The 12552-nt window shown below is 48.9% G+C and overlaps 4 protein-coding genes across 4 annotated transcripts in view; 3 read left to right on the top strand and 1 right to left on the bottom strand.

The window, feature by feature from the left end:
• Nucleotides 1–640, top strand: P152DRAFT_285215 (uncharacterized protein). Its single transcript, XM_033674958.1, has one exon. The coding sequence runs from the start codon at nucleotides 46–48 to the stop codon at nucleotides 595–597; it is 552 nt and encodes a 183-aa protein (XP_033529499.1). The 5' UTR covers nucleotides 1–45; the 3' UTR covers nucleotides 598–640.
• Nucleotides 641–940: 300 nt separating this feature from the next.
• On the top strand, nucleotides 941–4051 carry P152DRAFT_485903 (uncharacterized protein). The gene is made up of 3 exons (XM_033682073.1): nucleotides 941–1502; nucleotides 1559–2486; nucleotides 2549–4051. Exons 1-3 carry the CDS (start codon nucleotides 1043–1045, stop codon nucleotides 3996–3998), a joined length of 2838 nt encoding a protein of 945 aa, XP_033529500.1. The 5' UTR covers nucleotides 941–1042; the 3' UTR covers nucleotides 3999–4051.
• A 2509-nt stretch (nucleotides 4052–6560) lies between these two features.
• Nucleotides 6561–8041, bottom strand: P152DRAFT_463115 (S-adenosyl-L-methionine-dependent methyltransferase). The gene has a single exon (XM_033680474.1). The coding sequence runs from the start codon at nucleotides 7831–7833 to the stop codon at nucleotides 6979–6981; it is 855 nt and encodes a 284-aa protein (XP_033529501.1). The 5' UTR covers nucleotides 7834–8041; the 3' UTR covers nucleotides 6561–6978.
• Nucleotides 8042–11409: 3368 nt separating this feature from the next.
• Nucleotides 11410–12552, top strand: part of P152DRAFT_477811 (uncharacterized protein) — a gene marked incomplete at both ends in the record, with an annotated part of 1457 nt that continues 314 nt past the window's right edge. Inside the window, 3 exons of the mRNA XM_033681611.1 lie at nucleotides 11410–11789; nucleotides 11919–12230; nucleotides 12342–12525. Of these exons, the coding sequence (XP_033529502.1) occupies nucleotides 11410–11789; nucleotides 11919–12230; nucleotides 12342–12525 (876 nt within the window). The remainder of the gene's footprint in view (nucleotides 11790–11918; nucleotides 12231–12341; nucleotides 12526–12552) is intronic.

A 12552-nucleotide genomic window follows, 5' to 3' on the forward strand; every position in this document is an offset into this window, starting at 1 on the left:
ATAGCTCTCCTCCGAGGCGAAAATCAGGGCCTTAGACATGCCATTATGCACGAAAGGAGGAAGCGTAAGCGTGGCAGACCCTTATTTGAAGAGCTACGTGCTGAATCGGGTTCCAAATCACAGTTCTACAGTCCTAAAAAGATCGAGCGAGCTCGTGAGCTCCAGCGAGAGAAGGATCAGGGTAAACGCGATAAGAAGGCACGGAAAGCACAGGCAAAACTGAATAAAGCACTTCAGAGGGCAGAGAATGATAGGCTACGAGCGGAACAAGTTGCTCAACGGGCACAGGACCGTCAGATTAGGGCGGCAGAAAGAGAGGTAGAGCTTGCTCGACGTAGGGCCATTCGACAGGCTGATCGTGAAGCAAGATCGGCACAGGCACAGCTTCTCCAAGAGTTAAAAACACCTCGAAACACCAGAAAACGAGCAAAAGAAGCCTCTCCACAGCAAATTGTACAGCCGCAGGTAATCAGCAGCGATGTGGAGGAGCTAGATAGCGATGGGGAGGAATCTAAAGGAATGGAGACTCAGACGCGGCGAGGTCGCATTTCCCGGCCACCACGATACCTTAAGGGCTTCGATTTGGGCCCTAAATAAGCTTATAGTATCTCAGAATCTCACAACAACAATTTTTTCTAAATCTCTATTGTGTATGGGCACGAATGGCTTCAAAACTGAGTGCCCATCGCGAGCGCTTATGACGCGGTGGACCGTGCAAGGAGTGGTGCCGTGCACGTTGTGGGGAAAACCCATACATCTATAGCGCAGAAGCCGAAAACCATCCGGAGGCTAATCTACAGCAGCAAACCATACGTAACGACCAATAGCAAATAATGGACGCAGATGGAACATTGATTGTGGTATCCTCTAACCATCGCATCAGGGAGTGCATGTGGTGTCATCCCCGCACTTCATGTTGGACCACGCACAGTACGCCGCACAGCAACATCAATCAATAACGGGATATCAAACCCATCGCACCCTGATGCTCATTGTTCATTATTCTTGAGAGTACCTCTTAGATAGGAGAGACGGAATCGCAATGGCCCGCGTCAGCCTCATTCCTGCACTTCTAGTATCACCAAACTCTAGCGACGCCTTCGAATGGAGCTTCCCTCCTAACCTGGAGTCTGAGATAACCACCCTAGCCGCCTGGTGTCAAGTCAAGCAGAAGCAGAGGGCCCCCCTTTCTTTTTCCATCGAGGATAGTAAAGATGATCTGGAGGAGTCCACTGACGACGAAGAATGCACTAATCTGCTCATTCCACCATCCCTAGATGGCGACACGCGAATTAAAAAGGACTTTCTCGACCGACTCGCAGAACTACTTTGCTATAGAAAAGACCCTTCATTGATCACGAGCACGGCGTTCATCTATAGTGAGATGGAGGTGACTATTGTGGCTGCTCGAAACTCGACCTCGGGCGGGAAAGCTTGGTCGGACGAGGATATCAAGATGCTCGAATACTTGGCCGAAGTCCTCGAGAGAGTTTCAGCTGACGGTTGGTGTCTCTGTCGAAACCTGCCTCCCGTGTCGATAAACTGACTTCTTGCATAGACACTTTCGAGCCTCACCCGCTTCCGGCGCTGCAGAGCACCTTAGTGGAATATTACAGTCAAAGAATTCGGCACCACGCGCAGAATGCCATGTCTATCGAAAAGGGAAACACGGGATTGAATTTCTTCAAAGACGGCGTGTGTAATGACGTCGTGTCCGGCAATCTAGCTGTATACGACTTTGCTAGGGGTGTTGAGGCCATATCCTATAGTACGGACTTTTATACCGAACTGAAGGTCAACCTGACACCCGAAAACCTTGGTCGCGTCGTGGAGGAATTGGCGCATATTCGAAGGCCGATGCAAGGTGCAGGAGCCTTTTTGCATGTCGCTCAGCAATGCCCTGGCTTTCGCAACGTTAAAATCGTCTTACTCAATAGTCTCCCGGCAAGGAAGGTCAAGATATGGCCGTTGCCCAAGGAAGAGTTTCCAGTCACCCCGCGGTTAGAACGGAAATTCCGCAACGAAGTTAAGAAGCGCAAGAACCTCCATGCCGAGATGGTGCTAATGGCCTATCTTCTTGGCTCTAGGGGTCTCTGCTCGGAAGTTTTCCCGTATCTTGGGGTTAGCAAGAAGACGTGCCTTCTTTGCGGGTACTTACTTCGGGAAATAGGCTTTTTCGAAACTCGAGGGAACCACGGGAAATGTTATTCGCAATGGACATTTCCCCGCACACTACGGACGAACCCTGAGGTAGCCGAGAGACTACGGAGGGCTGTTCAGCGTCTGAGAGACATTCTTTGGGATGAAGGGATAAAGTGCGACGTGTCTCACCGGGGTGCAGAGAAGGAATCAGTGATGGCGGTCCCGGTTCCGACCAGCGACAGGAGGAAGACGACGCTTTTTAATAGCATAGTCGAGGACCCTAGATTTCTTGCGAGAGAGACAGAGTGGTTGGCCATGTCTTACAAGCGCGATAGAGAAGCCAAGTAAGTGGGAGAGATTGCTTGTTAGTTCGCCCTTGGTTATCCTCGATGCTAATATGGACTAGCATGACTCCTAGCTACGACAAACACATTGTTGAGTCCTCTCATGCACGGAATGGCGCCAGTGTACCAGAAGTTAATACTGGAGGGCTCAAAGGAAAAAAAGCCGACGCTGTTAGCCCAACAGTCTGCGCTTTCTGCAAGGCCACCTGCGAATTCGCCCATATTTGTAAAAAATATGGGGTTGCCGCCTACTGTACTCCCGATTGCTACCGATCCGACTGGCATCGACACAAATTTTCTTGCAGCTTGGGCAGACCGACCGACGCCACGGATTATTTGGTGCTCGCTTGTCACGCAAACAAGTTTCCCCTTGAAGACGACGTAGCGAATAGGTATGGCTTTATGTACTTTGCTTCCGGGCATGATCGGTGGAGGCTCTTTAAGCTTTACCGCCGGCTTGTAGTCGACTGGAGGATTAACGAAGACGAGCTGCGCAGTGCGGTAGAGCGGAACAAGCTTCAGGAGATGCTTACGTTTCGATGCTTGCAAACCGGGGACCCTGGCATGCTAAGAGACATGCAGTGGCTTAAGAGCGAGGAGGGATTTGGAACCAACAGCAAGGGGCCGGAACTTGCTGTTATCTTCGAGGCGGCCCAGAGGGAGCTGTTAAGTCCTGACGAAAATGAGGTGCCGATCGTTGAACTTCAGCCTTTGGAAAAGAGAAAGGCGTTTGTCTTCTACGTTCAGATCCGGAATGGATTCAAGCCTGATGTGGATGAGGATAATTGGATCTCATTGGGATTTTGTACGGCCGCGGACCCCCAATCAGAACAGCGACTCGTTTCCGTATATGGATGGCTTGTCGAGCGATGCCCGTTTGATGAGTTCTGGAATGCCATGGTAGAGTCGAGGATGGTGGAATTGTTTAGGAAATATGGGCTTGCGGACCGAATATTGCACCTGCGCAATTTCAAGAACTTCATGGCCATTGTCAAGAAACGGCATCAGAGCGTGTGGGAGCTTAAGCGATTTACACTCATGAACGTAGCTGATCCGTTCCGAGCCGTTGTAGTCGACTACGGATTCATGAACTGCAAGGATGCACGCCAACGGATGCAGCTTCGAGCGATATATCAGGAATACTTTGAACGGGGAGAGGATGAGATGAGACTCCATGAAGCATGCATTGCCGGAAAACTGGGGAGCTTCCTAGAGTCGGTCTTAGGAAGTCTTGCGGTGCGCCCGGACCTTCTTCGGAATTCTTATCCCTTGGAAAACTGCCCTCTTATGGGCATGGTGACCGATTCTGTTATAGTGTGCCCAAAGTCTGTTTTGGACCAGGTGAATGCTTTTGAGAGGGGTGATGGGGAGGAGACAATGGTAATTCCGGATGCCGAGGACGAGGCGATGATAAGATGTATTTACGATCGTGCTGCGTTTCTAGGGACGGAAGTGAGAAAGCGGTATTATTCTGGATCAGACGGCAAAGTTGTTACCCAGTTGGCGTGGTAGGTACTAGGGCTGGACACGAATAAGGATTTTGGCTATTCGTATTCGACTTTTCCTCTTGAACGATTATTCGTATTCGACTAAGTTTTGGGACTTTTTATTCGTATTATTCGCGAATATTCGTAAATAATGCCAAGACTTATTCGGCAAAAGCCGAGCCTATGAATGAATGCCCAGCAGTCGCGACTTTTGTTTACCCGAACACGATCTGGAGGATTTGAGCTCTAAGAGAGAGATAGATTCATATGCCCGTCAGGCCTCTCGGCGAGGCCCATGTGGGGAACTACCTAAGCTGACTAATTACATACATTGGTGCTGTGATGGATCAGAGGTCTATCGACCTGGATGCCTTGTGGCCTTTTGGCCCGTTTGCTCTGTAAACACCAGAACAGATAAACGCCTCGCACACCTTAGATAGATTCCTCCTCCATAGCAACAATTCAATGTTTGCCTCATGATTGGAGATTCCCGATAGTGAGACTCTTACACTTTGTTGCTATCTTCCCTATAAGTATTAACTTATTCGGAATATATTGATTAATTAAGAATCATTAAAATCAGCAGTTAAGCACTCTGATTAGTTACGCTATAACTAGGACCTATCGAAAGAAAGACCTATAAAGAACCGGAATTGCCGAACCGACAAATCAAGGTATTAGAACCCTATCGATCCTTGTTAGCGTATAGATCGAATAAATACGAGTCGGAATTCGAGCCGCAGGCTTAGCACGAGTTACAAGTTATAGCGGATACTCCGTAGATAAAATACGCGGGAGTATACCCAGAAGACAGGCGGCAAGAGATCCGTTAAGAGAAAAAGCCTATTAAAGTAGGCACTTGTTATGGTCCCAGGCCTGTGGCCTGAGCCCTTGGGTGTGGCTGATAGCCACTGAGGTGTGGCTGGTGGATTGCATAGGGATTATCAGAAAAGCAAACATAGTTACACTGCATTAGGGCAGCAGAGGGGAGAGTCGCTACTTCACGCACAAAGGCGCCAGGAGATTCTCTCTTTCCCTCTCTCTTCAGTTTAGATTAATGGAACTTGGTAATCGCAGATCTTGCGCATCCAAACCGTGTCAGCACTAAGAGAAAGATCCTGAAGTTGGATCCGAAGAACCACTACCTTCGATTTAAAGAATCCGTAGTCCTCGATAATAGAGGTGCGCTAACGAAGGCAGCTTCCGTAGGACTTCGAATCTTCCTTCGAAATCCTTATAGAGGAGACGCCGTTACTAGGCCGGAGCGCCTTACGGCCTTTTACACCGGCGATACTTTCTTGCGTCACGTTTAAGATGACCCAAAGGGATAGTTTACCCTCGTTCTTCGTGCGGCGAAGAACTACTAAGACGAGCAGGAAACTATCACCGAATTATTAGTACTAGTACGAGAAATTCGGGCGACGCCGACTAAGAAAATGATAAAGCCTACTAATGCTTCCCCTGTTAAAAGAGAGGAGAAGTATATAGCGATAAATGATAAACTAATCCGTATACGAGCTTAGAGAAATAAGTATAAGTCTTAGTAGAAAGACCTCTAAGCCGAGATCGCAGAACTTAAAAATAAGGTTAAAAACCTTAAGACCGAAAAGAGCCAGGCAGACCCTATAGAACGACGATATGCTGGCTTCTACGAATCTGAAGAGGAAGATCCCCTAGAGCTGCCTCTACTAAGGCCCCGAGCTCTAGCATCCTCCCTAGCAGTCGTCGAGTCTCGTTACACGACTCCTAGTACTAATGCCTCGATGTCTATCTCTACTAAGAAGCGTGCTGTAAAGCCTTTTTAATTCAAAGGCACCGATGCAGACAAGTGTCATGGGCCCAAACCACGAAGGATTTGGTAAGCTGGTAACGCTGTTGAATTGCTAAAGAGAGAAGGAGAAGATCTCTCTTACTGCGATCTGCTATTTACATCTGTGGGCAAACGGTCTACCCATCCCTTCTGCCTTAGGCCGCAAGGCCACAACACACAGACTGGGCGAAGCCCAAGACTGTCACATATAGTATCTATATTTTTTTAAACGCCAATTAGTTGTCGAAAAGCAGCAGAATGGCCTTCAATATATTCGTTATCGTGATTTCGGTTGGGAAAGCTACACCAAATCCTGGGATTTTGGCTCAGACGCTGTTGGTAGTGGCGCCAAGTCTTCGGATCTTCCTTGTCACGTGCCTTTCAGCGGCTGAGGTATCTGAGACAAGAGATGCGAACCCGCAAGCGGGTTTCGCTGAAAGAGTGCGTGAATCATATTCACAGAAGCATCATAAAAGGCTTGCTTTTTATCAAAGATCAGAGGTTATCACTTAGTCATTATACAAGATTTCTTTCCTTTTTCTGTACCTTACGTAATCCTGGGTAGTCACGCCACGCGCCCAACATATCCCCCATATAGATTCCTCCTTCATAGCAACAATTCAATGTTTACCTCACGATTGGAGTTTCCCTACAGTAAGGTCCTTATACTTACGATTAGGGTGTCCGATATGGGCCTCGGTGAGAGGCCTAACGGGCGTATGAATCTCTCTCTCACAATTAGGATCAATGTTACTGGTAGATCTAAGGGTATAACATTGATTAAAAACATACTAGCCATTCCTCGGGCACTGTCATCGCTGTATAGTTAAGAAGAGGCCTCGCACTTCGGTAAAATTGACTCCTCCTTTTAATCAGATTTGACATTCCGAATAGAGTATCTTTCTCTTAAATGGGCTCACTCTTATCTTTAACCGACTCTTCGTCCTAAACCGGCTCCGCTTTGTCCTAAACCGGCTTCCCATCGTCAACGAACTCTCGATTTTACACAGGCTGTACGTCCTAAATAGGCTCCTTTTTAGAGTACGAATAGACGAAGGATTTTTCCCACTCTGTCGTGTTTTATTGCTCTCCCAGCGATTGTGGTATTTGCTAGCCCTGAACAGAAGTTTAACTTGAAATATTTTCCCGCATTGCTGTTCGCTTATAATTATACCAGTACTCGACGGTGTGAACACTACAGGTCGCTTTGTCTCTTCCCTGTGACAGCCCAGGCCTCGAACTTGACGCCACCCTCTCTAGAAACCTCTTCCTTGACAGCCTCATTAACAGCGGCTGGCCAGCTGGCAATCTCCTGATCATTCCACCCCTCTTTGGCGCTGCGTGTGAAGTCACTGAGCATAAACCCGCGTAGACCATCGATCTCGTCGCCTTCGCATATTACACTGACAACTTCCTGCTTGACATCTATAAAACCCGTAGCGCGTACCATTTCAGCAACAAAGCCATCATGCATGAATTCTGTCCGAGGGACCTTCATCGGTTCGGAATCGGCGCGCACCTTCTTCTGGGCGGCATGGATGATTTCTGCCGCGCCGAAGCGCTTCCAGACAGTCACAACAAGTGTACCGTTAGGCTGGAGAGTGCGATGCATCTCCTTGAAGCAGACTAGGGCGTCTGTGAATGTGAAGGCGCTGATATTGGAGATGCTGACCGTGAAGGTTTTGTCCGTATACGGAAGCTTGTGGCTATCGATGACGGCCGCATGGACGTGCTGCCAACCTTGGCCCTTGATGCGAGCCTCTGCAGCCTCAACCATGGCCGGCACGTTGTCGTTGGCATCGATGCGGTTGGGCTCATGACCTAGGTGCGCGATGACAGCCGCTGCTGCTATGGCTGGCCCACAGGCATCGTCGTTAATGATGCTACTTGTATCAAGAAGGCTAGGGTTCTGCGCGAGGTACTTGGCAATAACCTTGGCAGTACTGTTTCCTGTCGAAAGAGTGTAATTTGTAGCCAGCTCTGTAAAGTATTTGGGGAAAGTACGACGCGGTGAGTGACCCTCCATAAACTTGCTGGCAGCGGGATTCATCTTGGGATTCTTTGTGTTATAGTAGGTAAGCAGTTTGTGTGAGTTTAGGCGAACGGCGATGGTCAAATACGAGGCTGCAGGTGTGAGATAAATAGCGGTTTCGCTCAATCAGGTGATTGGGGCAGCGACATAGTGGGAAAATACTGTTAAATTCCAAAAGAGCGTAGATAGATTGACCTTAGTCTTAATAAGCGTAAAAACTTCGAGAATACGCCCATATTTAATTAAGTTCTGTTGACAACTTGACATGACTGTCTTCAACAATGAGCGATTAATAATATTGTCTTGTTTCTAACAAACCTGCGTGGAACTTGATGCCTCAGGCATCCAAACCCGGCTCGCAATCTCCACGGTCAAACCGTCTCAGAGCTGGGGAATTCCGCGCTCGTTGCCTCGGATCCGGTCTAGCTGGCGACAGATCAGTCGAAGTGCGATGCTTTGTTTTCGATTCAAGGTGAACGTTTGCTCCGCTAACTGCCTCCCTACCACAGAGAACGACGTAGAGTGGCCGAGCTGGATACGCATGAATGGGTCTACACTCTACAGTCTACACCCCCGCCCCCGCCAGGGCTTTCTATGTCCGACTCGACCGTCGTAGATTGGACCTCGTGCTCCTCGAAACCGTTCGGGACCCTGAAGTCGGCGGACCTGTCCTCAGCTCCGTCGTTCTCAACCGTGCCTTAGATCCCTTGGATCCTCCTCCCCCTCTCTCTGGAGTCTGTTTCATCTCATCTCGTCTTCTCTTGCCTTATGCAACTATTCTACAGATATTGGACAGTAATTCTAAGATCAGTAAGCTACAGCTAGTTAGTATTGTTCTTAGTCTTATACTTTTCCTTGAATCATGTGAACTTCTATCCCACTATGCTAGACATTAAGCCTCTGTAGATATTCCAATCTTGGAAGATTAAGCCTCTGCAGATATTTCAATCTTAATAATCCTCCATTCCAACCAATGAACCGTAAACCTTTCGTGATGCTTCTGTGAAAGATTCGAGTGCCGTTTTAGAATTCAAAATCGCCCACTCGAGCTTCGTTCCTCAAGGCTCTTTTTGGGCGAACCGCTTGCCGGTTCGCATCTACTCTTGTATAGTTGCCCGGGTAGTGGGCACACCTTTTGGGTAGTCGACGAAGGTTGGGGTTGAAGTGGGACAAATCACGTGAAACTCACGTGAATGTCATGTGATTTAAGTGCATAGTATTTCGATCCTCGCGGGGCACAAGGGATGCGAACCCGCAAGCGGGTTCGCTGAAAGAGAGCCTGGAGGAACGAAGCTAGAGTTTACAATTTTCGAACGTCCTTTTAAAAAAGGGGTCGAATTATAATCACATAAGCATCACAAAAGGGTTGTTATTCTATTGGTGTTCTGGGGAAACAGAGAATTAAATTTGATACGTATGTCAGAGCTCTAACTAGGTCGATCAATTTAGTACCCATAGGACTATCACCACTCGAATGCTAATAAAAGAGAAAAGGGATTCGTACACTATGTTCATTACCAAATCCTCCTAATTCTTGTCTTATAATCGCTTCTGTATTGCGTACGCTCGATGTTTTTAGTCTAGTCAGCTACCTCAATTTTTTAGGAGGATAACGGTTACGATGTGGCCGAGATCCGCTATTCAAGTTCGATAGTAGAGCCGATATATTCGAGGAGCCTTCGGGGTATGCCGTAGTAGAGGGAGAAGTAGGAGTAGATTACGAGTCTACGGTGCCGTCTGGGTGCGGTGGATAGAGGTCATGTAGGCTCGAGTCCGATAGCGTTAGTATTTCATCGACCGGCCCCGTAAGGCGCGATCTTTTCGAAGGGGTCGATAGAGTAGGCCGGCCCTCCCAACGACTTAGTCGTTTCGACGGCGAGGAAGTGGTCGGGGTCGTCGTGAGTCCGGCGGACGTAAGTTTTGGTAAATAGGCCAGATCCAGGATTCGGACGGCCAGAAGGTTCGTATTAGTCGTACGACCTACCACCTTTGCGGTAAGGGTGATGAATGTTCCTGCTTAAGGGATCTTCACCTTTGCCCAACGTTTAGAATCCTCTAAGAAGCAGGCCATAGAATATGGAACCGGTGCGGCGTTAGAGGCGTCATAGACGGAAGTGTCAATCACGAAGCGGCGAGCGTGGGCAGGGTCTAGGGAGTTATCGTTATTGCGAGACGACACGGAGCCAACGATGGTTACCATTAGACACCATTAGTCTAGCAAACGTTGGCGGTACTCGTCGAAGTTCGAAACGTCACCCGGATGTCTAGACCGGTTTAGTCGAGTCATAATACGAGTATAGGTAGACGAGCCTTATCAGACTGAGTGCCTGGACGTTTATCTCTAAAGTATTATCTACAGATAAGGTAGTAGAAAAGCGACCGTCTGCGTAGAAGAAAGCGTTAGGGATAAACAGTTCCCGCTACTCTTAGGTTAGATAGGCACGAATCCGCGCCCGAATAGGCTTAACGACGACATCCGAATAGTAGAAGCCGTCTTCCTCGAAGATATTAAAGTCGGTTTAGATCTTAACGTAGTTAGATGAGCCTTATCGAGTCGGGTCATTCGCAACGGTATCAATAAAATCACGAATATGAATAATATTCGAGAGTGAGGGCAGTCGAGACATATTGGGTAAACACAGTTAGGGGAGGGATATCAGGGGTGATCCAACGGTCGCAGTATCGAGGTAAGAGTTGATTGATATGGCGGTCGAGAGGAGCACGAGGTAGGGATGGAATTCCCACTTTATCTAATGTTATGAGGGAAATAAAAGGCAAAGAGGGGTCGGCTGATCAATTAATGAAGAGGGAAGAGAGGGAAAGAGGGGAAAGGACGGGAGAAAGAAAGAGAAGTTGACGTAATATTGGAATAGATTCTATAAGACAGGTTACACAATAGAGCGCGGAGCGCGGGTTGGTGATATGTCATGCACGTTGCCGTGTCACGGGGAGCGAATTTCGCGGAAGATGAGTCGTAGAAGATAGATGAGAATACGAGCTCGGACTGGTATGATGGGGGAAAGTTGGAAGTCGTAGATTGATAGGCTGGTTGATCAAGTTTCGTAGCGTTCAAGGTGAAGGGATCCAGGACTTAGGGGGCGATCGTGTCTGCGGTTGAACGGTGGTAGAGTGGGGGAGGGATTGGGATCGTAAGTAGTCTACAGAGCCAGGACGGGATAAGGGATACTGTTCGGTCGACTGATTAGTTCGAGTTTTAAGAGGATAGCCTGTATATCGCGACAGGAGTTACGAATCTAGATAAGCCGGTACTTCAATTAATTCGAATCCGTTATAGAGGGCTACTGTTAAGGCGAGGGGAGTTTATCCGACCGGTTCCGTCGTTGGAGCGCATTATATCGGGAGCGCATGGCGCAGGCGGGTATAGAGTTGCGGACACCTGCTAGTGTCCTTAACACGATAGAGCGGGAGTTCGAAGACGGTCAAGAAGGTCGAAATCCGAACCGGGATGGATCAGTGCTCGCAGGCCTAGGTCTTCGGACGTCAGTAGATATTACTGAAGAATTCGAGAGAGAAGACGAGTAGGCCAGAATAGATAGGAGATCCCGCCGCCGGCGGACTCAGACGCCGAGTGCGATGCCGAGGGCGACGTCGTCCGGCGAGGTAGCTGGTAGTACTAAGCACGGTTCGAGCGAGATCAGCCCTGCGGTCGTAGCGAACCGATCCCATTTAGGACGGAGGAGGTCCGGGTCGGCCATTTCTCGTGAGACGCCCTCCAAACGCGTCCGAAGAGCGGACCGTTCGGAGTGGAGTGAAGAGGAGCAAAGGAGAGAGCTCGACGGCGTTATGCGTGGATTGGATAACGAATTTGCCGAGAAAGAGCAGCTCTCTTATAACCAGGCGTGGTATACGCCGATCCCAACCAGGAGCAAGGTTAATACCGTCCAGGAGTTCTATAAAGCGTTCCATGATGTGAACACGTTACCGATACTCACTTACATGTTTTGTTATGGCAAGTACGGTCGGATCGAGCTACAGGAAGTAGCATAGCAGCGGTAGATCGGTAGTCCTATTAAGAAGCGTCAAGATTCACCTTTTCAATATATCAAGTATTTCCCTATCGGGAAGAGCATTAACGGGTATAGTTCCTGTCTAAAGCACTTAGAGAAAGGTAGTCTATCTCCAGCCGCCCAGTTACACGACCGACTCGGGTGCGAGCATATATTCCCCGGTAAATTAAAGGATCTGACGCCGATCGAGGAGAAGCTTATCGCGCTGAATTCGTGCTACGGCTTTATCGCCCAGTATAGTATCCCTAATGGTCCGAGGCAAGGAGTGAGGTATAGAAGGCATGTCAAGGGGCATATCACCGTCTTCCCAAATAACGTGCAGGAGCTGGTGGCCAACGTCCTCCCGCATCCGCTCCTGAAGGTAGTCGACGAGATTCATGTATCCTGGTAGGGGTCGGAGAAGCCAGTACCAAGCGATCTATCGGTCCTTCTATCGGTTCGGCGTCGGGTGGTAGAGAAAGCACTGGTGTGGCTAAAGCGGCATAATCCGCTATATAGGCACATCGAGATCGACGTGGCGGAATTGGACAGCTGGGATGCGCCCTTACACGGGGTACCATCTCGAGTATATGAGCGGTTAAGACGGGACGAGCCGTCGGCGCAGGAGAAGGCACGAACCGGGCAGGTAGTCCCGTCTACGGAGCGTGGCCTAGACGAGGGAGAAGCAGTAGATATTCGAGAAGTACTGGCTACGTTAGGTTAGGGGGAC

The sequence above is a fragment of the Eremomyces bilateralis genome (genome assembly GCF_010015585.1).
Source record: "Eremomyces bilateralis CBS 781.70 unplaced genomic scaffold P152scaffold_59, whole genome shotgun sequence".
In the NCBI taxonomy this organism is placed as follows: domain Eukaryota; kingdom Fungi; phylum Ascomycota; class Dothideomycetes; order Eremomycetales; family Eremomycetaceae; genus Eremomyces; species Eremomyces bilateralis.

Bases quoted from the DNA above. Each gene is read 5' to 3' on its own strand.
- P152DRAFT_463115 (XM_033680474.1), bottom strand. From the start codon at position 7,833: ATGAATCCCGCTGCCAGCAAGTTTATGGAGGGTCACTCACCGCGTCGT.
- P152DRAFT_485903 (XM_033682073.1), top strand. From the start codon at position 1,043: ATGGCCCGCGTCAGCCTCATTCCTGCACTTCTAGTATCACCAAACTCT. The intron at 1,503-1,558 runs GTTGGTGTCTCT...CTTCTTGCATAG, and splicing joins CGAGAGAGTTTCAGCTGACG to ACACTTTCGAGCCTCACCCG. The intron at 2,487-2,548 runs GTAAGTGGGAGA...AATATGGACTAG, and splicing joins AAGCGCGATAGAGAAGCCAA to CATGACTCCTAGCTACGACA.
- P152DRAFT_285215 (XM_033674958.1), top strand. From the start codon at position 46: ATGCACGAAAGGAGGAAGCGTAAGCGTGGCAGACCCTTATTTGAAGAG.